The following is a 26,235-nucleotide window of genomic DNA, read 5'->3' as shown; positions in this document are numbered from 1 at the left end:
GAAGGGTAGACTTGCTGCTTAGATGGATAGGATAATTTTTTTTTAAAAAAGGCACAACAAACTAACTACTGATTTGTTCAAAAGCTCTATTGATTTTCTCTGCTATGAAAGACTGTTTTTAAAATGGAAAGAGCAGAATAAAAGTGCATAGCAGGAAACTGGTATTCATTATCAATAAAATAAAATAAAATCATTATCAATTCATTATCAACAAAAGAGTCACTGCTTGCCTGCAATAATTTACTAAATTCCCATTTACTGAAAGAAATAGGGGATGCAATGTCTGAGCCACTGTAGATAATCCAGTCTCAGACACTTCCTAGCTGTATGACTCTGGGCAAGTCACTTTTGTCTACCTCAGTTTCCTCAACTCTAAAATCTGGACAATAAAACACATACTTCTTAGGGTTGTTATAAGAATGACATGTAATCTTTTTAAACTGCTTGACAGAGTTACATAGTTAGCACTTGATAAATGCTTGCTCCCTCACTAAAAATCATGGGGAATTGGTAGGGATGTTAAAGGACCGTAAATTAAAAAAAATGCAGCCTTGATTTTCAAAAAAGGGGGGAAAAGTTGGGAAGTTATTGACAAATGAGTATGATTTTGCTTCCCATCAAAATTCTAGAAACTTTTAATCTCAATATTTGTGAACATTCAGAAAGGGAAGTAATGATCACAGCTAGCCAGAAAAGATTCATTAAAAATATTGTGCACACTTCCTTTATTATCAGTAGTATTGAATAAGCAGAAAAAATAGTATATTACAGGCACAGTACAGATAAACTTTAGCAAAGTATTTGACTAGGTGTCTCATGACATCCCTATGGTCAAAATGAAGAGCTATTGACTAGATGATGGTATTTAGGTGACTTAAAATGTAAAGTAATTGATCAACGTCATCCTGAAAATAGGTCTCTACTGGAATACCATAAAGACAAAGAACTTCTTGACTCTGTGCTTTTCAATATTTTTATGCAAGATCTGGATGAAAATATAGCAAGATTAGCAGTCAATCTGTCAATAAGCATTTATTAAACACCTACTATGTGCCAGACACTGTATGAAGCACTGGACATTCAAAGAATGACAAAAGGCAGTCTCTTCCCTTGTTGAGCTCACTTGGATAGCATGAAACTGAGACCAGCTAATACAATGAGTGACAGAATTAGCATTTCAATGGAACTTAAAAATCAGTCTATGATAAGATGATGATGATGATGCTTTGATTCTCATGTCATTTTATCATTATAGGAAACTCCGGGGGGGGGGATATTCTACTAAGCTATAACTACAACTGTTCTTCAATTTACAATCTTGGTTGTATTGGTCAATGAGAAGTTAGGTGACTTACCAGGGTCACATAGCCAAAACATGTCAGAGGCAGGACTTGAATGCCATTCTACCTGATTTTGAGGCCCGCCTTCTACCTATTATACTGTGCTATTTCTCTCTGATTTAATAAAAATGAACATAAGTTCCTCTACTTGGGATCCAAAAATAAATTTCACTAGTATGGAATTGGGAAAATCAATTATAGAACAGTTCATAAACAAAGACATGTTTTCAGTGGCTTTCAAACCAAATATAAATTTATAATATGATATTGTAAACAATGAAGCTAATGCAATCTTAAACTGTATTAACAGAAGCACAGCATCTAAATGGGGAGATAAGTCTGACCACATTTAGAGTACTAAATTTGGTGCCAGACACCATTTTTAAAATTTTTAATTATAATTAAATGTCTTTTTAAATTTTATTTTATCTTTATTTTTAATCTTATTTTAATTAAATCTATTTTAATTGACAAAAATATGTTTTTCTCTTTCTCACTCTTTATAATTAAAACAGAACAAAAAAATTCTTGTTACTAATGTGCACACAGTAAAGATAAACAAATTTCAATGCTTACTGTTCAAAACATATACAAAACATATATACGTACATCTCGTTATGCCCTAGTCCATCACCTTTTTGTCAGAAAGTACGTAACAGACTTTATCATCAGTCCTCTGAAGTCATGATTGTTCATTTTGTTGAAAAGAGTTGCTAGATCTTTCAATGCATCTTTCTTTCTTTTTTTATTTTTAAACAGGATTGTTATTGTATAAATTGTTCTCCTAATTTTGCTCCCCTCATGCTACCTCATTTCATGAAAGTATTCCTACATTTCTCTGAAATGATCCCTTATGATATTAAGCTCACATACTATGATTTGTTCAGCCATTCCAATTGACTGGTATCCCATTAGTTTCTATAATTTGGGAAATGAGGATTTTATCAGAGAAATTTGTAATTTTTTTTTCCCGTTTCCAGCTTTCCATCTAATCTTGGCTGCACTAGTTTTGTTTTTGAACCTCTATTTCTTAATCAATACCAAATCATTTCAACAATTGCTGCTTTGTAATACAGTCTGAGATCTGGTTAGATAACATACTTTTGGAAGGATATTGAGACAAGATATAATGTTATAAAATGATTAGTGGAATTAAATGAAGCTGTTCAGTCAAAAGAAGAAAAGACTTCTGGTCAGGGAAAATAATAACTCCTCTTTTAAAGGGTTGTCATGTAGAATAGAGACTAGATTTCTTTCTCTTGGTCCCGAATGTAGGAGCAACACTAAAAATATGCAGCATGGCAGGTTTCATCATGCTGTAACTAAAAATATCATAACAGTTAATGTACGGAATAGTTTAACTTAGGGAATAGTTATTTTCTAATTACTTGAGATCTTCAAGTGGATATCTGATGATTATTCATTGGAATTGCCCTATAAGGGATTCCTGCTTAGGTATATGTTAGACTGAATGATCACTATGGTCTCTTTCAACTTTGAGGTTCTATGATTACATGTATTTATATACCTGTGGAATTGCTGAGGAGATAATGAGTTCCTCATCACTATAGTTTGTCTTCAAGAGGAGGGGTGAAGAGGAACTTTTCACACATACTGTAAATTCCTGTTTTTACGTTCCATCATGTGTTCCAGAACATGCTGGACTAGATGAGAGGTGTCAACCATGCAGCTGTGGAACATATTGCTGCTTCACTCCCAAGTGCTGCCAGAATCAGATTAAAATGCAATTGGAAACATTGAACAAAATAAATAAATACCAATAGAACACGGAGAATGCTAATTAATTGTTTTTCTAAGTCAATATGTGGCTTCAGGAATCCTTATATATGGTTTGGTAGTCCCCATTTCTATTTGATTTTGATACCAATGAACTAACTGTGAAGGTCCCTCCCAACTCTGAGATTTTTCTATTTTATGAAATTGAATTTGTATATGCAAAAGCATTAAACCTGGTTAAAGGAAGGCCCCCTCGGCAAATCAATAGATTAAGAATACAGTTGACACTTCAGAAGGATGAAGAGATCACAATAACAATAACAAAAAAAAAACCTCTTATGAATAAAATGTTTCTGGAGTCTACTTCCAGAAGCCAAGATGGACAAGTAAGCAGTAAATTGCTGTAACTCTCACATACTCACCTCCAAACAACCATAAAATGTAGTCCCCAAACAAATCCTGGAATAGCAGAACCAGAAAAAGATGGGGTAAAACAAACTTTTAGCCCAAGAAACTTGGAAGATCAGCAAGAAAGGCTTGTCTCATTCAGGTGAAAGAGGAGCACAGTCTAGTAAGTCAGCAACAAGTCCCACCTCAGCACCCAGTGGGAGATCTTGAGTGCCAGTGTTGTGAAATAAGAAAATGCCAACACCAGAACCCCACCCCCCATGTGCATTAGGATAGCCAGGGGAATTGGCAGACTCCAACTCTGGGAATCGCTACCTGCTTCAATGTAGCCCTGGGTTGTCAGGCATCCTCCAGGGGCTGGACCACTACATGCTTCAGTACAGCCCCGAACAAGTAGGTAGATGCCAACCCTATGGGTGCCTAAGCAAATAGGCAACTGGCAGCTAGCACCAGCCCCACCATACTTCAGCATAGCCCTGGGCAAATAGGCAGCCTTCAGAGGCCAAACTACCACATGTATCAGTATAGCCACAAGGAAATGTAGAGATCCCCCAACAGGCCTCAGCACACACCAGACACCACCACTAGGACTCCAGTTCATCACCAGGTAATCTACAGCCTTCAGCAGTGCCAGACAATTCCCAGCAAAATTAAGCATGATACATCTAGGTAAAAATGGTCATTTAATGAAATAGAAGAATTTCAAGCCTTCATAAGGAGATCAGAGCTAAACCAAAAATATGACCTCTAATATCAACAACCAAGAGAAGCATAAGCAGGTAAAAAGAGAAAAGAAAGCAACAAGGATTTAATAGAGCTAAACTTTTATATCCCTACATGGGGAAATGGCACTTGTAACTCTTAAAAATTGTATAACTAACAGTAGAGATAGGAGAAATATACATAGACAGAGGATATAAGTACAAGGTGAATTTGAAGGAATGACATTAAAAAGATTAAGGGATGATAAAGAGGAGTACAATGGGTACAGAAGGAAGGAAGAGGTAGAATGGGTAAATTACCTCACATGAAGAGGAGATAAAGACCTACTACAGTGGAGGGGAATATGGGAGGATGAGTGGTGAGCATTGCATGAACCTTACTCTTGTCAGTATTGACTCAAAGAGGAAATAATATACACAACGAAGTGTATATACAAATATACCTTACCTGGCAGGGAAGTAAAAGAGAAGGAGATTAAGTAAATGTGGAGGGGACTGACAGAAAGGAGGGCAGATCAGGTGAGGTGGTAGAAAGAAGCAAAACACTGGTGAGGAGAGAAAGGGTGAATGGAGAGAGAGGACAATTGGGGGGAGATAGGATGGAAGGAAATACACAGGTAATAATCATAGCTGTGAATGTGAATGGGATGAACTCTCCCATCAAATAGCAGATAGCAGAGTAGATGAAAAACCAAAATCCTACAGTATATTGCTTGCAAGAAACCCACCTGAAGCACAGAGACACACACAGAGTGAAGGTAAGGGGATAAAGCAGAATTTATTATGCCAAAGTAAAAAAAAAGTAAAAGTAAAAAAAAAAGGCAGGTATAGCAATCCTGATCTTAGACAAAGTAAAAGCAAAAATGCATCTAATTAAAAGAGATAAGGAAGGAAACTACATTTTGCTAAAAGGTACCATAGACAATGAAGCTATCAAATTAGAAGAACAATGAGTAGTCTACCTGTGAGATATATGAAGAGAGGAAGAATTCATGATATACCCTCTCAAATAAGGAATAAAGAGCATTATGAAATGTAGAATGGACAATTTTGATCACATTAAATGGAAAAGCTTTTGTACAAACAAAACCAATGCAACCAAGATTAGAAGGAAAGCAGAAAGCTTGCTGCCAGTGTTTTTGATAAAGGCCTCATTTCTAAAATAAATAGAGAACTGAGTCAAATTTAGAAGAATACAAGTCATTTCCCAATTGATAAATGGTCAAAGGATATTAACAGGCAGTTTTCAGATGAAGAAATTAAAGCTATCTATAGTTATATGAAAAAATGCTCTAAATCACTATTGATTAGAGAAATACAAATTAAAACAAATCTGAGGTACCATCTCACACTAATCATATTGGCTAATATGACAAAAAGGAAAATGATAAATGTTTGAGAAGATATGAGAAAATTGGGACATTAGTGCATTGTTGTGGAGTTGTGAACTGATCCAACTATTCTTGAAAGCAATGTGGAACTCTGCCCGAAGGGCAACCAAACTGTGCATACGCTTTGATCCAGCAATGCCACAATTTGGTCTGTATTCCAAAGAGATCATAAGAAAGGGAAAAGGACACAAATGTACAAAAATATTCATAGCAGCTCTTTTTGTGGTGGCCAAGAATTGGAAATTGAGGGAATGCCCACCAATTGGGGGATGACTAAATAAGTTGTGGCATATGAATGCAATGGAATACTATTGTACTATAAGAAATGAGGAGCAGACAGATTTCAGAAAAACCTGGAAACACTTACATGAACTGATGCTGAATGAAGTGAGTAGAACCAGGAGAACACTGTACACAATAACAGCAACATTGTTTAATGATCAACTTTGATGGATTTACCTGTTCTCAGAAATGCAATGATCTAAGACAATTCCAAAGGACTCATGATGTAAAATGCTATCCATACCCAGAGAAAGAAGTATGGAGTCTGAATGTAGATCAAAATATACTATTTTCTTTTTGTTGTTGTTGTTGTTTTTTCCTTTCTCCTAGTTTTTCTCTTTTGTTCTGATTCTCCTTTCACAACAAATTGTGGAAAATATTTAATATGATTGTACATCTATAGCCTATATCAGATTGCTTGCCATCTTGGGAGGGGAGAGGTGACAGAGGGAGGGAGAAAAAAAATGGAATTCAAAATCTTATAAAAGTGAATGTTGAAAACTATCTTTACATATAATTGGAAAAAAAAATAAAATACTATTAAGAGAAAAAAAAGAAGGAAAGCCAAAAGCTGAGAAACAATCTTTACAGCCAGTCTCTCTGATAAATGCCTTATTTCTCAAATATACAGAAAACTGCATCAAACTTATGAGAATACAAACCATTTGCTAACTGATAAATGGTCAAAGGATATGAACAGGCAGTTTTCTAACTGTAAACATATGAAGAAGTACTCTAAATCACTTTTGACTAGAGAAATGCAAATTAAAATAACTCTGAAATACCACCTTACACCAATCAGATTGGCTAATATGAGAAAAAAGGAAAATGATAAATGTTGGAGTAGATATGGGAAAATTTGGACACTAATGCACTGTTGGTAGAATTGTGAATTGATCCAACCATCCTGGAGAGCAATTTGGAACTATGCTCAAAGAACAACCAAACTATACATACCTTTTGATCCAGCAATGTCACTACTAGGTCCATATCCCAAAGAGATAATGAAAAAGGGAAAAGGACCAAAATGTGAAAACATATTTCAGCCCTATTTATAATGGCAAAATATTGGATACTGAGAGAATGCTCATCAATTAGGTAATGGCTGAATAAGCTGTGGTATGTGAATATAATGGAATACTATTGTGCAATTAGAAATGATGAACAGGCAGATTTTAGAAAAAAACCTGGAAAGATTTGTATGAAATGATGTGAAGTGAAATGAGCAGAACCAGGAAAACATTGTACACAGTATCAGCAACATTGTGTGATGATCAACAATGAATGACTAAGCTCTTCTCAGCAACACAACGATCTAAGACAAGTACAAAGGATTGATAAAGGAAAATGCTATCCATATCCACAACTAAAGGACTCTGAATGGAGACAGAAGCATATTTGTTCCACTTACTTTATTCTTCCTCATGTTTTTTTTTCTTTTGATCTGTTTCTTCTTCCACAACTGTGACAAATATGGAACTATGTTTTCCATGATAGCACAAATATAAGCTATATCAAATTGCCTATCATTTTCAGAAGAGGGGAGAGGAGAGAGGGAGGGGGAAAATTTGGAACTCAAAATCTTGTAAAAATTAATACTAATATTTTTCTTGGTATGTAATTGGGGAAAAATTAAAATACTACTTATAAACATAAAAAGTTTATTTGCCAAAACAAAATAATTTCTCTACTACATTTCTCTATGTAATAATTTCTTGTCTTTATAGAATTTAATACTTTTCAAGGTGTTTTTACAAACATCATTTCCTTTGATTATGACAGTAGATAGGTCAGGTGTACTTAAACAGGATTAATGACAATAAATAATTACTGTTGTTTGTCCTTTGCTTTAAAAAAGGACCATTGACCTCAGTGGTGATGTCAACTCCTACTTGAATTGGATTTAAGTGAGGCAGTCCCACATATTCATCTACCTCACTTTCTCTTCCAGAGTCATCAAAGTCCAGTGACAAGACAAAAGTCAGGACAACTGGCAATGCAGTGGATGACTTTGATGTCTTAAATGTTTGACCAAACTCTAAGTGTTCCATAACACCTATTTCAGCTGCTATCATGGCCTTTGGAATAAATTGTTCTCATCCACCCACTCTGCAGGAAAGTCTTCAGCGTGCATGGGATAGACAGTCCCCTAATGTACCCCTGATTTTAAGACTTGCTGGTTCCTTTCAATGTGGTTTAGCACATTTGCTGAGATGTTTTAGTGTGGTGTGGTCACTGGATATGCTACATCTTATTGGTGCCACAGGTGAAAGTTAAGTAGAAGGCAGACACCTGAAGGTAGATAAGCAGACCTGAGGTCTTAGCAAGCCATCATACCAGAGATGCTAGTCCTCCTCAAACACTGTATACACTCCAAATAAGCACTAATTTCATTTCAACAGAGATAAATATCAGTACCTCCTTCATGAAAAGCATTCTGTTAGTAAAAAACATGAATTGGAATCTTCTTTCAAGGAGTTTTTAATTAAATAGTAGAGAAGCCATTTACACAAATCACTGATTTAAGACAAATTGTGATAAATACAAAGGACAGAAGTTCAGATAAAATGCTACAATGAATTGAAGGAAGAAGAATGTAATCTCCAATAGACATTCCTTGAGGGCTAGAAACATATGAATACGAGGTCAAGGCAAAATAGTGGGATATAAGTAGTGCAACTTATCTGGAACTTAGGAGTCTAAGGGAAGTAGTGAGATGAGAGGGAAAAAAAAAGAAAGATCAAATAGAATCAGGAATTTTAATTTCAAAATAATGAATTTATATTTCATTCAGTAGGTAATGGGGGGATATTTGAAGGTATTTGAGTAGAGGAATAATTTGATAGGAATGGTACCTTTGCATGAATACTATGGCAACAATATGAAGAATTCCTTAGAAAGAGGAAAGCAGGGGCAGTAAGACCAGTTAAAACACTGTAATAATAGTTCACAATAGGGGCAAAATGACCTGTACTAGGGTAGAAAAGAGGATATAGATGCAAGAGTTAATTAAAAAGCCAAATTTGGGAAGACGGACCTAGAAACAGAAGTTGGTGGTTTGTGACAGAAACAGCATATACTACAATCTTTGCCACTTGGGCTGGGCTAGTTTTTCCTTGAAAGATACTAAAATCATCCTCAAGATTTAATTGGCCCAAAGAATTGAGGCTTGAACCATTTAAGAAGCTTCCTGTTGGCTAAGTGCAAAAGACAGCAATGAGGAACCAGGAGATCATCCATTGATACCAGTGCTCATCCATGGTGAATGAAGAGGCAAAGAAGCAGTATTCAACTGAATAAATGCTATATCTATGCCGAATATCATTTCATGATATGACTAAGAAAACGAACTGTGAGATGATCTCATTTGGCAATATTCTAAATTTTGAACCATCGGACTAGACTGAATAAGGCATGGACTATAGGTATGATAGGTTTTTAAGGGAATATTTGTTTGAAAAAGTAACATTCTCAAAATGTGTTATTACTAATGCTATGTAACCATCGGACTAGCCTGAATAAGGCATGGACTATAGGTATGATAGGTTTTTAAGGGAATATTTGTTTGAAAAAGTAACATTCTCAAAATGTGTTATTACTAATGCTATGTTTTCTTTCTATCATTGTTACTTTCCAATACCTCTCTTTCCCCCCCCAAAAAAATGGATCCTTCTTCACAAGAAAGATACGCAGTCAAGCAAAACAAATTAACACATTGGACATGCCCAATCATGCTTTACCTATATTCCACCACCTTTCGACCGAGATGTTTGAAACGTATTTTATCCTCAGTCTTCTGAAGTCACATTTAGTTACTGTACTGATCAGAATTGAATCCCTGGGTTTTTGATAAACCATGGTTACTTCTGCCACTACAATCCATATGTTCATCTTTTGGATCAGTTTCAATTTGAATTTGTGTGTGTGGAAAGAAAAGTTAATCAGGAAAAGAAAAAAAAAGAATTCTGAATTCTTTCAATGTTGTTTTCCTGTACACTACACTGTGGTAAATTATTATCCATGCTTACTTCACTCTGCATAAGTTTATACAAGTTTAATAATGCAATTTCCTTCAAATGCCATTTCTATCAAATATAAAACCACCATTAGCATGCTTCTGTCAAAGGTGAAACACACATACATACACACATATATACATTTATATATACATATATAAGAACAGTGAATGGATCTGAGATGTGTTTTTATATGACTTTACATTTTACCCCCTCTAATAAGCTTTCCTTTTCATATTTTTGAGGACATACATCCAGGAGAATAATTACATTAAATATAATAGTTTGATTCTAAGTGAATGGAGCCTAAATGATAACAGACACTCATGAGTGAAATACTGAATGGTAACTACAGCTGTTTCTTCACAGGCGCTGAAAATTCTTTAAAAAAAAGAAAACCATAGCTGTAAAATACAAAGTACAGAGAGGGCTGCAAATTATTCTCAGCTTTTAGGACTGACCATGTTCACAGAATAACCAGTTTTCTGAAAAACACAATACTTGAGTTATGTAAAACATTAGAAGGGAAACTAATCTTTGCTCTAAAGTGAAAATACTAAAAAATAAATTGCTTCTTGCTAAAATAGGACTTATGTTTTGTTAAACTACGGTAATTTTTTTTCTACAAGTGAAATAAATACAGATTAAATAAAGACCTTAAAAAGAGAATGCCAGAGTCTATACACCCAGTGGGTTACAGATGTCAGAAAGCAGTGGCAGACAGCCACTCCACTTCCTCCCATGTCCAAAAAACTCTTGGAAGGAAAACCCAGAAGGAAAGAAATCTGACAGACATGTTCTCTTTGGAGTTTCCTGCCTCCTTGTTTGCCAAGCCTCAGGGACCCCATCCTTTGTTAATAAAGTTCACCAAAAAAAAAAAGATTTTATGAAATGTCAAGTTCATGGAGTGATCTTCATAATAAAAGAATTTGTATGTAGTTTGAGCTTCCTGCCATATGCACTTTCCTACAGTGTTCTCTCTCTTCCAATATTGTTACAACATTTTGTCTGGATCTCTTCTTTGTCACTACAATTTTCTACCTTTTATCATATTTGTGTATATACTGTATCTTTCCCATTAAAAATAATACTAGTGTATCACTTTAAACCTTGCATAGTACTTTACATAAATTAATTCATTTCATTCTCACAAGAACCCTTTGAGGTAGGTGATATTATGTCGCTTGCATAAAGCCACAGAACTAGTAAGTGTCTGAGGAAGGATTTGGAAGTTGGAGTCAGGTTGTCTTGATTTCAACTTTAGCATTCTATCCATTCCGTAGGTGTCTAACTCTTGTCCAAAAACCTTCTGAATGGAACCTGATTAAAATGTAATTGGAAAATGTTTAACAACATTAAAAAAAATACGTCATTTTTCTTAGTCAGAGTGGATCCATTTCTATTGGTTTGTAACCACTGTCCTACACTCTCTAGCTTAGATGATAAGCACGTGTAGGACAGAGATAGTGTCAAGTCACATCTTCATATTCCCAGTACTGGGTATGTTTCCTTGTATGTGGTGGTCAATTCATCAGTGTTTGTTATTGGAGAAATTACCTAGAAAGCCACATGAAGCATTTGCTGTAAACAATAAATACATGGGCAAAGAGACTAAGTCAAACACAAAAAACCAAAAACTCATGCCTGGACACAGGTTTGCCAGGTAACCCTTAGCACATCAGCGTATCAGTAAATTGGTTGTTTCTATTCCTTTTCCTGGACAGTGACAAAATTACGTTCATGAAAAATTTTTTTTTAAAAAACCACATATACAAAGCACTAAAACTAGCTCCAACATTTGTGGCCTTCATGATAATAGGGGAGAAAGTTAAATGATAGGTTTAAAAAGTTTGCTGTTATCAAAACTGTACCCCAGTATAAGGACAAAGGGAAAAAAATCACACAAACCAAAACAATTAACAGACAAAATTAAATACCTTTGTATCAGTTCACTGAAAATAACTCAACTTTCTTGTATTTAGGAACTAAATATATATTGGTGACAGTAGGATAAAGATAGTACAGATAAATACCATTCATGATATATACTTTGTGTGTGTATATATATTATATGTATAATATATAATTCATAATAATATTATATTATATAATATATATGTATATATACACAGAGAGATGTGTGTATGTATATATATATTACACATTTTATTTGTGTATGACATAGCATACACATGTTACAATTTTTTCAGATAGATAAGAAATTCTGTGATCCAATGTGGTGATTCTTTTTTTTTTTTAGGCAATTGGGATTAAGTGATGTGCCCAGGGTCACACAGCTAGTAAGTGTCAAGTGTTTGGTCTGAGGGCAGATTTGAACTCAGGTCCTCCTGACTTCAGGGCCAGCGCCCTATCCACTGCGCCACCTAACTGCCCCTTAATGTGGTGATTCAGCTGCAATGGAATCATTCGTAGTTGTGGTACTTCTGAGATCATGATATTCCATGAGTTTCAGTGATAAAGCATCACTATGAGAATATGTGTTAAAGAGATGGGATTGATAGATTTATTTATTTGTGACCAGGGAACTGCTTTGGATCATGGAAAGTGCTGCATGATTTCCCAAGTGCAAGCAAGCTATGAGATCAATGATGTACTTATTATCTGTTGTCCAGAGACCAACCTAGCTGACTTTGAAGAAGTTTGTCACCAGGATAATCACAGGGTAATAATATTTTCAACCATATCACTCAATCAATAAGCATTTATTAAGCTCCTACATGAAAAGCACTGTATTAGGCACATACAATGCCTAATGACTGCTTACTACTGAGCATTTAACCTGGGGTCCATGTACTCACAAAAGGTCTGTGAATGATTTCAGAGGGGAAGTAAACATGGATGGAAAATTAAAATAAATCTTTACTTCAATGTAGCTGGTTTCCTTCGTAATCCTATTTATTTTATCACATGCATTTAAAAACGTTGCTCTAAGAAGAATTCCATAGGCTTCACCAGACTGTCAAAGGGGTCTATGACACAAAAAAAATGTTAAGAACTGACTGTTAGTCTACTAAGTTATGGAGAGGTTGTGATCTATGTGGGTGGAAGAAATAGCAACAACAGTGATTATTACCGTTCCCTGAAGTATTTAAAATTAAAGCAATGCTCAGTAGTTCAAAATACTTTTGATAGACAAAGGAATTGAAGATCAGGAGAGCCAAAAATGTATCAGGTCCAGATGGAGAGTCTATGAGCCAGGAAGGTCCGGAAGGATGTTGAACAGAAGCATTGAGGAAAAGTAAGCTGACAGGGAACACAGCTGTATGAGGATTAACAGTAGGTGTAAAAATACAAAAATGGAATGCAGTATTTCTTCACGTTAGGTCAGTAGTTCTCAACCTTTATATCCTACAGTATTCCTCATCCTTATTATCACAGATTAAATATCTGTTGCATTATCCAAATATCAATATTGCTTCCTTTTAGCATCATCACAGTTTGTAATGGCAAAGAGGAAAATAACAGTAACAAGAGGATAAAAACTCTTAGTTTTCATTTATCATAAAACCTAGATAGTTGTTTGGAGCTCACTTATCTCCCCAATCACTTTGGTAGCCAATAATCTTTGTTTCTGGAAGAATCTAATAATTTTAATTTCTTATATATGTGTGCAGTGCAATAAAGCTGAGGTGTCAAACACACTGCCTGAAGATCACTTGCAGCCCACAACACTCTGAATATGGGCTGACAAGATTAAAATGTAACGGGGAAGAATCTAACAAAATAAATAAAAAATACTGACAACAAATAAGACTATTCAACAAAATAAGCAAAATGAAACAGAAAATAATTACATTTTAAAAACTAAGTCAATATGTAGCCCACAGGCATCCTTATGTACATTTACTGGCTCCCATTTCTATTTGAGTAAATACAGTGATTTCCAGAGTAGGGATTACTGTTTGACACTAAAGGATCTGTGATAGGCCTTTCAGAGTTGTACTCATTGTTTAACTATCTTATCTGTTGTAATGCAAGACATTATAATTAATGTGTATGCTTTTTCCCCCTTAAGAACTATGATTTTTTTTTCCATGTAGGGATTCCCCTGTCAGAAAACTCCCTTACGAATGCAGATTATTAATGATTCTGAACTTTAAGTCTTTTGGAGCATAAAGAATTACTTGCTAAGGTCACATAACCAGTATGTCAGGGGGGGACTTAAAACCCAAGATAAATGAAGAGATGATAGGTGAATAACAACCTTAATTAATGAGTTCAAGTCAGTAGACCTATACAAACCAGATCTCAGTATCCTGAAACAGTTCATTGTTGATGTGTTATAGGTGATTTTTGAAAAAATCAAAGAATATTGTGGGGGTAAAAACAAGATTTTCAACTAATTGGGTATATGTGGTGAGAGAAAGTGAGAGTTAGAAAATGACACTAAGATTGCAAACCTGAGTGACTGGAATGATAGTGATATATACACACAACTGAAATATGGATGTTTGAAAACAGGGAATGACTCAGAGTCATCACTATACTTCCATCCTAAGGCATGAGAGAGAGACCCAGCCCCAGCCTCACTTGCCTCCATCACTACTACTACTACTACTACTACTACTACTACTACTACTACTACTACTACTACTACTACTGCTACTACTGCTACTACTATGTAGTATCACTATGACAAATAGTTGTGACACTAACACTACTTGTAGAAGTAGTAATAATAAATATAGTCAAGAAAATTTAGAACAAAACATAATTTTTAGAATCATAGAACCAAAGAATTTAGATCAAGAAAGAACCTTCTTCCAAATTTTACAGATGAAGAAACTGAGGTCCAAAAAAATAATAAATGATTTACTCAAAGTATAGGCATATAAGGGTCATTCAGGCGGTTCTTAAAAGGAATAGCTAGAACTACATGGTCTGAAATTCTGTAGGGGAAGATAGTTTGAGAGGGATAGTCTATCAAAAAGAAACTTTGATGGTAAAAATTCAGATTATCCTGATAAAGAGCAGATCTTCCAATTCCATGCCTTTTCATGTGCATTTGGCCATGACTTCAATGCTTCCCACTTCACCCCTGACTCCTGGTTTCCCTGACTTTCTAAAGACTCAGCTCTCAGCCTTCTGCTGGAGATCTCTCCTGGTCAGTCCTGGTCACTCATGAATTTACAACGGAAATTAAAGTGTTTAAACTTCAATTGAAACTGTCTAACGTTCTTGAATTAAAGACAACGGCTGTTCATGTTTAGATGCCAGACCTATGTGTTTCCACAGTCAGTTTGGACTCCACTAAACCAGCATTTCTGTTAACAAAATGTGCCTCAAAAAATAAGATTTTGTTAAACCTCTGACAAAAATCATTTTTACTGTGATTGTCTCTCACTATTAAGAACATTCTGAAAATTCCAAAAGCTACAACTATGCAGCCCAGATCCCTGGGGTAAGACTGAGGATTAAGAAACACAGAAATTAAAGGGGAAAAGAGGACAGGGAAAATGATTAGAGGACAAAGTGACCTTGTATCCAAAAAGCCAAGGATCTATGAGGAACTCAGAACTAATATTAAAAAAAAAAAAGATAAGAAAGCCAGCTGGAACAAGAGAAAGCAAAAGCCAAGAGGAGCCCAAGTTGTAGCAAGTATTGAAGAACAAAGACAACAGGAAATTTCTTGAACCTTTATAATCTCAAGACTATTATAGTCCAGGGAGAGGATTAGGTTATGTATGTACGGGGGGAGGGGGTTTCCTGGGAATAATATTAGTGAATTAGCCAGGCCAAAGAACTAATGGAAATAACAGAAAATGTGGGAAATACAGAAGGAGACTGAATCCTCTTCAATTAATGTGGGTGCATTTTAAGTGTCCTCAGGATGGGAAAACCCCACAAATTCTGGGATTGTTACCTATTGGTAAAAGGGGAAAGAAGAGATGAGTTCCATAAAGACATGCCTACTATTTCTCCTTCCTGCTTTCTTATTTCCTTATGACCTTTTGGTGATATGTTGATAGTATTGGGCTGAAAAATATGCAGATTTATTTAGTAAACTAGGGTGAATGGTGGGGCAAGTTGCTCTAACAGGGATTCATGTGAGATACAGCATGATATAGCAAACAGAAAGCTGGCCTCAAACCCAGGAAGACCTGGGCTCAATTCTTTTCTCTGACACATATTGGCTGTGTGTCCTTGGGCAAGTCACTTAACTCTGTTTGCCTCAGCTTACTCATCTGTAAAATGGGCTGGAGACGGTAAATGGCAAACCACTCCAGTATCTCTGCTAAGAAAACACCAAATGGACCCATTGAGAGTCAGACACAACTGAAATGACTGCACAATAACAAGCTCTCTAGGCAACTCTCTAAGACTGTGAATTACAGATAAAGGAGCTGGCCTGCATTGTTAGATGGAGTTTCCTGATTTGAACTTCCTTAGAGCAATCAAATAACAGGCCCAATATTTAACTATGCCCAGCAGATGAGTCACACTTCTGACCCCTATTGAGTTTATGATCAACTGTGTTCACCTTAATGTAGATAGAGACTATGATAGTATTTTCTATGGAAGTTAACTTTGCATTATGAGAAGCATGGGTTCTAGATCAAGGAAAATAACAATGCTACAATACTCTATGTTATTTCAACCATATCTAGTGGATTCTGCCCAATCTGTGTACCACACTCCAAGGAGGACACTGTTAAACTGGAGGCTAAGCCAGAATACTGAATACATTTGGAAACTATGTCATATGAAGAATGTTTGGGGAAGCCATGGAAGAATTAGCCTGAAAGAGAAAGAGAAAAAAAAAAGGCAGGGAATCTGTGGAGGGGGTGGGGTAGAAGGAACAAAATATGAGTATATTAATAATGTAGAATTGCTATGATGTCTGTGTAAGGGTTGATTTTCTTTTGTTGGTTTGTTAAGATATAAATAGGGGAAAAATAAAACCAGAATATTATGAAACCAAATGATATAATTATAATTTTTTTACTCTTTATATTATTCTGAGCTCTCAAACTTAGATAGAAAAAATATTCAATGCTTCATAAATTTCTAACATAATACCATAATAAAGAAGCCTATCTAATTTGACTAAAAATTAACTAAAATAATAACATTTTATTCCATTTTATTTATCTCCAAAAATATTATAAAAGTTCAAAAATTTTACAACATTTTAATCACTTCAAACAACTCTTACCTTGTTAGACACCTCAACATAGGTTTTTATTTTCCTAATGTCTTTCCCTGATGCTTTATTCATTTCATAAAACTCAGAATATTTTATCAAAATAGCATGCACACTATTACATGTTGCTGGAACATGTCCTTTGAGTTCCTTTGCAAATGTAAAGGACTTTCAAGCAAGGACTAATTCTTTCTACAGAGCATAATCATACTTCCTGAGAGGCAAAAGAGATGCATATAGAATAACGTAATGGGAAAAGCCTAATACAAATTGAGTTGGGATTTTGAACTATACTTGTAACACTTAGAAAATAAGTGATTGTGGATATCACATAAAAACTCTCAACTTCAGTTTTCTTAACTGTAAAACAAGGTTAATATCTATAGTGTTTAAAATAATTTTTATTTTTCCCTTTTGTTTTCATATAATTATTAAATCAAGTAAAGGAAATAAGCATTTGTTAAGCTCCTACTATATGCAAGGAACCATGTTCAGCACTGGGGATGCTTCATTACTCATTGAGTCATTTCAGTCATGACTCTTTGTGACTCCATTTTGGGGTCTTCTTGGGGAGTTCTTTGCCATTTTCTTCTCTAGCTCATGTTACAGATAAGGAAACTGAGAGAACAGGGTTAAGTGACTTGTAAGGGGTCATACTACTAGTAAGTATCTGAGTCCAGATTTGAATTCCCATTTTCCTGACTCCAGGCCCAGGTCATTATCCACTGCACCACCTAAATGAGATTACAAAGAAAGGTAAAAGATAGTCCCCTGCTCTCAAGATGTTCACAGTTTACTGGGGCAGAAAACCTTCCAGGAAAATAAAAGTGTGTGTGTGTGTGTGTGTGTGTGTGTGTGTGTGTGTGTGTGTGTGTGTGTACAAACAAGATAATTTGCAGATAATCATCAGAGGAAAGACAATAGCATAAAGGGCGATCAGAGAAGGCTTCTCACAGAAGGTAATGTTTCCACTGGAACTTGAAGGAAGTCACAAAAAGCAAGAGAAAAGATTTAGGCATAAGGGACAGGCAGCAAATATTCCCACAATGAGGAAATGAAGTGTTCTGTGCAAGGAATAACAAGGAAACCAGTGTCACTGGATGTGTTGGACATGATAGTGATTATGTTGGCTTTTAATAAGAAATATATCAGGAGTAAGAGTCAAGATGGCAGAGTGAGAATCAGCATTTTTGTCCAGCTTACCCAACACAACTCCTCCATAACAACCTAAAACTGGGCCAGACTGAATTGTGATCATGAAAGCAAAGACTTTTGGGACCCTCTGTATTTAGCTTACAAGATTGTTGTGAAGATTATATGAGCTAATATATGGAAAATATTTGGCAATCCTTAAAGTGCCTACTATCAAAGTTCTTTTTCTTTACAATGTTGTTGTTACTGTACAAATAATTCTCCTGTTCTCATTTCAGTTTGCATCAGTTCATACAAGTCTTTTAATGTTTCCTTTTCATTATTTCTTATTATATAATATTATTCTATTACATTCATACATCATAATTCATTCAGCCATTCTCCAATTGATGGGCACCCCCTTTAGTTTCCATTTTCTTTGCTATAAATTCAGTTTGAACAAATGTGAAGAGGTGGGCAAGTCTCAGAAAAGTAGAGTACTTCCCCCTCCTCCTATGGACTAACTTGACTTACAGCCCAGACCCTTATCTGTAGTTGCCTTGGCCCTTGACTCCTCAACAGCCATAACTATGGAAGACTGAGAAAAGAAAGTGTTCACTAAAGTAGGTCTTTAATATTATCTATAGTTCAACATCAAAAATAGATACAATTTTATCAACAGAAGTGACAGTAATATGAATTATCATCTTCCTTGTTATTGTGTCCTCAAGACCACTGGGACTTTTGATTTGCTCTATAGTTGAAGCCTCTTGTATATGTTATCTCCTCCTATTAGGATGACAATTCCTTGAGAGGGGACATTGTCTTGATTTTTTTCTATGTCTCCAGCACAGCGTAAGCACTAAATAAATGCTTTTCCATTCATTTATTCATGCATTCTATATGTGTTTGTAAATTTGTGTGCACATGCATACGTATGTGTGTGTGTGTGTGTGTGTGTGTGTGTGTATAGAAACACACGTTTGCTTGGTAACACAAGTCATCCTGATCTACTACTGAATCACTGTCCATGTTTTCATATCCCTCTACAAAATGGTGGACACTGCTTGCTGTCTTCCTGTCACTCAACAAGATATTGAAATATTCTGTACTCATTCTGAGAATCATGATATATTAGCATAGGTCATTATTTACATTTATAGAAAAATAAATAAATACTGCAAGAGTCTTGTATGATCTTAAATAGTTCAGCTTAGCATTTAATATTTCAGACTAAACTTGACATCTCTGATACCACATATTTGAAAGGCTGTTAGGAGAACAGCTCTCGTGGGGAAATGATTTTATTCTGAAGGTTTTTACTACTACAGGAAGCCAGATGCTAGTCTTTTGAAGGGGACCATTATTTTCCAGAAAAATATTATCTAGGATAAAGCACTGGAAGTTTGAATGACTTGATGCTGAAACACCGTAGTTATTTCATAGACACATTGAAGTCCCCAATCCCAGTGAATCACACGTTATGTTTTCCCCCTTCCTAAATTTTTGTTATCCCCTTAGACCTATGACTAAAGTTTTTAGATTCATTTTCAATGGAAAGAATCTTCATTTTCTGTTTCTTTCCCCTTGGAACATTCCTACTCCATCCCTATTCCAAAGATACACCAGCTTTTGACCCTGAAAATATTTGGAGAGACCTCTACATGAACCACCAAGGACCCTTAGGGATCCCTAGATCCCAAATTAGGTTAAAAATATTAATCTGTAAAGCCATCTGAGGCTGTGAGAAATGATGTCTGATATAATTCCGTCACAGAAAGAAAGTGTATACTTGTGGGAAAAACACTAAATTTGGCATCAAGGAACCTGAGTTCTCATCCTGGTTCTCCTACAATGTACATGTAACTAATTCCTTAGCACTTACCTTTAGTACACTTTACCTTTCAGAGATGTTGAAATTTTAAAGGAAACATTATTTTTTAACTTCTATATACTGGTGCTAAAATTATAAACTTCTCCCACCTTTCCAGTTTTCTTAAACCTTACTTACATTTCCCTTTCCCAAGTACTCTGTGAACTAATGACATTGGCCTTCTTTCTTTTCCTCAAACATTGACAGCAATCTCCCTACTCCAGGCATTTTTGCTGCCTGTCCCTCGTGAGTGGAACTCTGTCTCTTCTTCATCTCCTCCTCTTGGCTTCTCTGTCTTCCTTCAAGTCCTCTCTAAAATCCTGCCTTCTACTGGAAGCCTGTCCCTGTTTCCCTTAATGCTAGGTCCTTCCATTTGCTGATTGTTTCCAATTTATCTGGACATTGTTTGTACATGACCGTTTCTTTATTGTCTCCCCCATTAGATTGTTAGCTCTTTGAGAGCAGGAACTGTCTTTTGCCTTTCTTTGTACTCCCAGTTATTAACACATTTCCTGGCACATAGTAGGCACCCAATAAATGTTACCCTATGTATGAATTGATTGATTTGAATCATTGAAATTATTTTGTAATGCACAAATAGATCCATAATTACTACAAAGAGGTAGACTGGTTTGTATTAAGCCCAGAATGGTGATCAGAAAACGCCCTGAAGAGACTGAAGTAAAACATTAATTTTACAACGATTATTATGCATGTAATGGCAGAAAATATTGAGCTGTTCTTTGTGATCTTATTTGTACATAAAAAATAGTGGACACAAGATATATATATATATAGATATATATATATATATGTATATATATAAAACATGATAGGTATGTATATATAAACATTAAAGTAGCAATATTCAAACTAAAGTATATATGTGTGTGTGTGTGTATACGTGTATGCATATATATGTACATACACACACACACACACATACACAAATCCTAGAACTAGATTTTATAATTCAGTCCAGGTATTGTTAGCCTCTAAGGAACTAATTCATCCTGACCAAACTGACTAAAAACAAGACTGAAAATGTATTTATTTTACTGACAAATATTATATATAGAAAGGCAGAATGCTATTTGTAGAAACAATACTGAATTTGGAGTCAAAGAAACTTGGATTCATCCTTTGCCTCTTACATTTTACTAGACGTGTGAAAATCAGCAAATCATATATGTTTCTTGACACTGTTTCCTCATTTGTGAAATAAGGGAGACTACTGAATTCCTTGTGTTGTTATAAGGATCAACAGGAGAATTATGCAAAGCTCTTTTATAACATAGTGGTAGTAATAGTTGTAGTAGGTAGTAGTGGTGGTGGTAGTGGTAGTGGTGGTGGTGGTGGGGTGGGTGTGGGGGTGATAGTAATAGTAGTAGTAGTAGTAGTAGTAGTAGTAGTAGTAGTAGTAGTAGTAGTAGTAGTAGTAGTAGCAGCAGTAGTAGTAGTCATCTTAGTAGTGATTATAAAAATAAAATAAATGTGGAGATGACTGAAATACTCATGGCTGGTTAGGATATTGTCTTTCAAGTTGAAAAAACTGTTTGGAAAATTAAATTAATAATAGAAAGATACTCAGGTTATCCATAGAATAAGAATATAGGAAATTGATAATTTTAATAGAAAGTGCCATTGAGCCTTTTATTGTTTGAAGCATTCTCTACCACTCTTCTTTTTTTTTTTTGTTTTGAATTTATCATTCCTACATATGATGACAAGGTCAATTTGGAGGTGAAAATATGGAAATGTAAGTAACAGTGAATGTCTCCAACTGTCAGCAATAAGAGTATAGATCACCTGTACAAACATATTGACCCTTCTCATTACTTTTCAATTCTCTTTTCTTTAAAGAGGTTGCAAAGGTTTTCTCAAGCTTAATGGAATACACAATAGATTTTAAAGTAGTTGGAAGAGTTGGGTTAATAATAATAACTAGCATTTATATATCACTACTATGTGCCAGGCACTGTGCTAAACACTTTACAATTATTATTTCATTTGATCCTCACAACCTAGAGAGGTAGGAGCTATTATTATTATCCTCATTTTACATATAAGGAAACTGAAGCAGAGTTTAAGTGACTTGCCCAGGGTTACACTATTAGAATTGGAACACAGGTCTTCCTGACTTCCCAAGTCAGACATTCTATCCACTATACCACCAAGCTGCCTAGTTTAAATGCCAGCTCTTCTGTTCACAACCTGTGTAACTTTGGATAAGTCTTTTAACTTCTCTAAGCCTCAGTTTCCTCACATAAAAAATTTGAAAGGATTTGTCTAGACTATAAATCATGGATAAGCTCCCTGCCAATTCTAATTCCTGTGATCCTAATGTGAATCCTGTGGCTCTGATCCACCCTCTGCCTTATTTAGTAACTCATCACCTCTGGTAACATTACTAGTTCAGATCTCCAGGGAGAGGCAGAAAGTATCAAAAACTGCTCATCCATCAACCTGTCACCCCTGGCAACAGCTTAGCAGTTCATAAAGAGTATCAGGAAAGACCAATGCAATAGTCAATCCAATTTCCATAAGGTTCAGACCCTAGGTCAACAAAGAAGAAAAAAGAAAGGAGACAAAAAGAAAAATATAGTAAAGAAGAAGGTTGGCTTTGGTTTGGTTTTTTGTTTTGTTTTGTTTTATTCTGCCTTTCTGGGTGTCAATTCTTCATCTGTAAAATGAAGGGACTGAACTAGATAATCTCTAAAGTACCTTTCAGTTCTAAATCCTTGATTCTATGATCACTTTCACTTTCTACCTCAAGCCTCAGCTTCAGCTGAGGGTGTTGGGAGTTGTTCTCAAGTTGTGAGTGTGACTAGTCTGCTATGCATTGGATAGTAGAGATATATTGTTTTAAGTAACAGGTGATGTAAAAATTTTAAAACCTAAATGAATATCTTTTTGGTGTATACATTTATAAACAGAATGTATGCTAAAAGGTTTAGCTTGCAGGAAATAAACGGATAAATGATAAAACACTTCCTCTAAACAGAGAGGTAGGAGAAAAGGGGCTGGAAATGCTGTATGTACTGTCATATGAGGTTAATAAATTGGCTTCTTTTGTTAAAAAAAAACAAGATTCATTCTATTGTTTAGCATGGGAAATATCAGGATATGACTACATAGTAAAAATAAAATTCATCTATCAAACAAAAATAAATGAAAGGTACAGACTCTAGGGCAAGGGTTGTTAAACAGAGTCCCAGATAGATTTCAGGGAGCCCATGAACTTGGAGGGGAAAAAATGCACCTGTATTTTCACTAATCTCTAGAGGAAATTTAGCATTTCCTTCGATTATACAAGTAGGCAACAATATGTGTGGTTCGATAAGTCTCACAAAATTTCCAGAGAGGTCCATCATACACACACACACACACACACACACACACACACACAGACACACACAGACACACACACACACACATGCACACACGGTTGAAAGCCCTTGATTTAGGGTCCACTAAAAATGCTTCACTTCATATATTTCTTGGAAAAACTTTCATTTCTCATAGTCAACAGAAAACTAAGTTTGTGCTCAGCATGCTTGATTTATTGCATCATCTGAATAAGTGGAGTCTAAAGTAGTATTTTATCAAGATCACACTTGTTAAAAAGGGTTATAAAGTGAAAATACAAACTAGCTAATTGTCTTGATATAGTTATATGTCTGTGTAACTGGTTACTATCAAAGTATATTTATCCATTGAAAGTTAATAATTAGTATGGTTAATAAAATTTCTCTTAAGAAATTAAGATTTTGTTTCAAATTATTTCTTTATATCATGAGAATTAAAAAGCTATTCTCTCCTGCTATTCCTACCCCGCTTATATTTTGTGTGATAACTGACCTATGTAATAGGCTCTCTTTCCCTATCATTTCAGCTTGCTTTTTAATAAAAAGAAATATATATATATATATATATATATATATATATACACACACACACACACACACATATATGTATATATGTATACATACACACACACACACACACATATATATATATTTCTCCTTTAAGTACTAATCCTAGTTGGGGGGTACATGTGGGTTGAAGATATGACTTTTTTAAATGGAATTAGACATGGGTAACAGCCATCTGACTATTATATACCAATAGTCTGATGGGAAAGATTTGAAGTAAGATTTTAGTCTGCAATTCCTGACTTACATTCCTATCGTCTTCTGACTCTCTATGGACATAAAGAAAAAATTCTGCCCATGAATGAATCAATGTCATGCTGCACAATTTGAACTTAGCATGTTTCCATAACCTTTAATTTTGCCTTCATTTCCTTTTCTCCCTTAATATAAGATGACTCTAAAGTCTGTATTTCTTGCCTAGGGGACTGGGATGAGAGCAATGTCTCGTTTTACACAAAGGGCAAGGCATTGCATAACATGCCCCCTGCTGTGACATAACAAAGAACAAGAACAACATGGATAATTAGGTAGACAATGGCCCCCTGGGGAAGTTTTTTGGTTGTTTTTTTTTGGGGGGGGGAGGCTACCTGTACCATTGATGGAAGGAAGGTATATGGAGAGTGGGAAAAACAAGGGGAGGCTGGTCAGGGTGGGGCCTGGAATGACAGCAACCTCTGCAACAGCAGCAAATGCCAGGGCTAGGAGAAAGGGGAAGGGGGGCCAGCAGTGCCTGGAAGGAGGCAGCTGGGTGGAGGGGGAGGGGCGAGCGGTGCATCCCCGGGGGGATAGGGGTGGGGCCGCACGCTGTACCTGCGCGGGCTCAAGCGCCCCAGCCACTGGGTCCCCGACTCCGAGATGTTCCCGGAGAAGATGCTGGTAGCTCAGACAGTGCTTCACAGCGGAAGGCATGTTCCCCATGCCTGTGCCGCTGCCTCTGCGGGCTGCCTGCCGTCGCAGCTGCAGTGGGGCTTAGGGCCCAGTTTGGGGCTGGTCCTGGAGTCCTTTCTTCCACAGCCTGAGCGTCCGGTATGCAGCGAGCCCCGGAGAAGCATCCACCAAGCGCTGCCTCTTCCTCCTCCTCGGCAACCTGCTCTCACCACTGAGCATGCCCAGAATTACCAGCGCTAGCTCCTCAGGTTCCCCTGTCACCTGCGAGGCTCATCCCTGGGGAAAACAAAGGAAAATTCAGTTCAGTTCAATATGATTCAATTTAATGCGACTCAAAACATTTATTAAGTGCTTCCTACGGGCATGGGTCAAGGAGCAGTCTGATGTCGAAAAAAGAGTTTCGTAGTTAGGAACACCGAAATTCCAGTATGTCCCCTGACCTAAGTTGAGTGTATGACCCTGGACAAATCTTTGATTTCTAATTGCCCCCAGGAAACTGGCTAAGAATATAAATTGCAAAGCAGTTTCCAATTTGCTTTGGAACAGGGAGTTCCTTAGACCCACGAAATCACAGGTCTGGACCGCTGATAAAAGAAAAAGTACAAGGCATAGGTATGTATATGCATGTATATGTATAGGTATATGTGTATATGTATGGATATGTAAATGTGTATGTATATGTATATGTGTGTAGCATCTATTTCAATACAATTGATTTTGTTTGTAATCCCATGTATTGGGGTTCACATGATCCACCAGACTTCCAAAGGAGTCCATGACGCACAAAAAAATTAGGAATCCAGGACCAAAAAAAGTGAAATGAATGAGGATACCCAATCTCTATCAGGCATAACAATTTTAAAGCAACTGACTACTGAGGAGAAGGAGATCAGAGAATGATTTCAGATGAAACCGTCACATGCATTCAGAATTATGAATGTGTAACAGTGATCAGGCAAATGATGTACTTGACATGGGAGCACAAAGCTAAAGGTTAGATATATATATATGTATATACATCTACTATACATATAAAAATACATACATATATACATGCAGAGAGAAAGAGAAAGAGCTTTTATTTAGTCCTTTCAGTTTTGTCTGACTGTGACCCCATTTGAGGTTTTTGTGGCAAAGATACTAGAATAATTTGTCACGTCTTTCTACAACTCATTTTAAAAATGAGGAAATGAGGCAAATAGGGTTAAGTAACTTGCCTAGGCTCACGCAGCTAGTGTGTATATGAGGCCAGATTGCAACTCAAGATTAGTCTTGCTGACTTCAAGCCCAGCTCTCTAATACTCTACACACTATGGCAACTAGCTGATTGATATATGCATGTATGTG

General features: G+C 35.9%; 1 protein-coding gene across 1 annotated transcript in view; it reads right to left on the bottom strand.

Annotated features, from left to right (window-relative positions):
• The window catches only part of HMGCLL1 (3-hydroxy-3-methylglutaryl-CoA lyase like 1), a 251,607-nt gene extending 226,466 nt beyond the window's left edge, over positions 1 to 25,141 (bottom strand). Inside the window, 1 exon segment of the mRNA XM_021000506.2 lies at positions 24,811 to 25,141. Coding sequence (XP_020856165.2) covers positions 24,811 to 24,918 — 108 coding nt within the window. The 5' untranslated portion in view covers positions 24,919 to 25,141.
• Positions 25,142 to 26,235: the final 1,094 nt, after the last annotated feature.

Source organism: Phascolarctos cinereus, unplaced genomic scaffold (genome assembly GCF_003287225.1).
Source record: "Phascolarctos cinereus isolate Bilbo 61053 unplaced genomic scaffold, phaCin_HiC Scaffold_5;HRSCAF=322, whole genome shotgun sequence".
Taxonomy (NCBI): Eukaryota; Metazoa; Chordata; class Mammalia; order Diprotodontia; family Phascolarctidae; genus Phascolarctos; species Phascolarctos cinereus.
The sequence above is the reverse complement of the archived record's forward strand: the minus strand, read 5'-3'. Positions and strand labels throughout refer to the sequence as shown.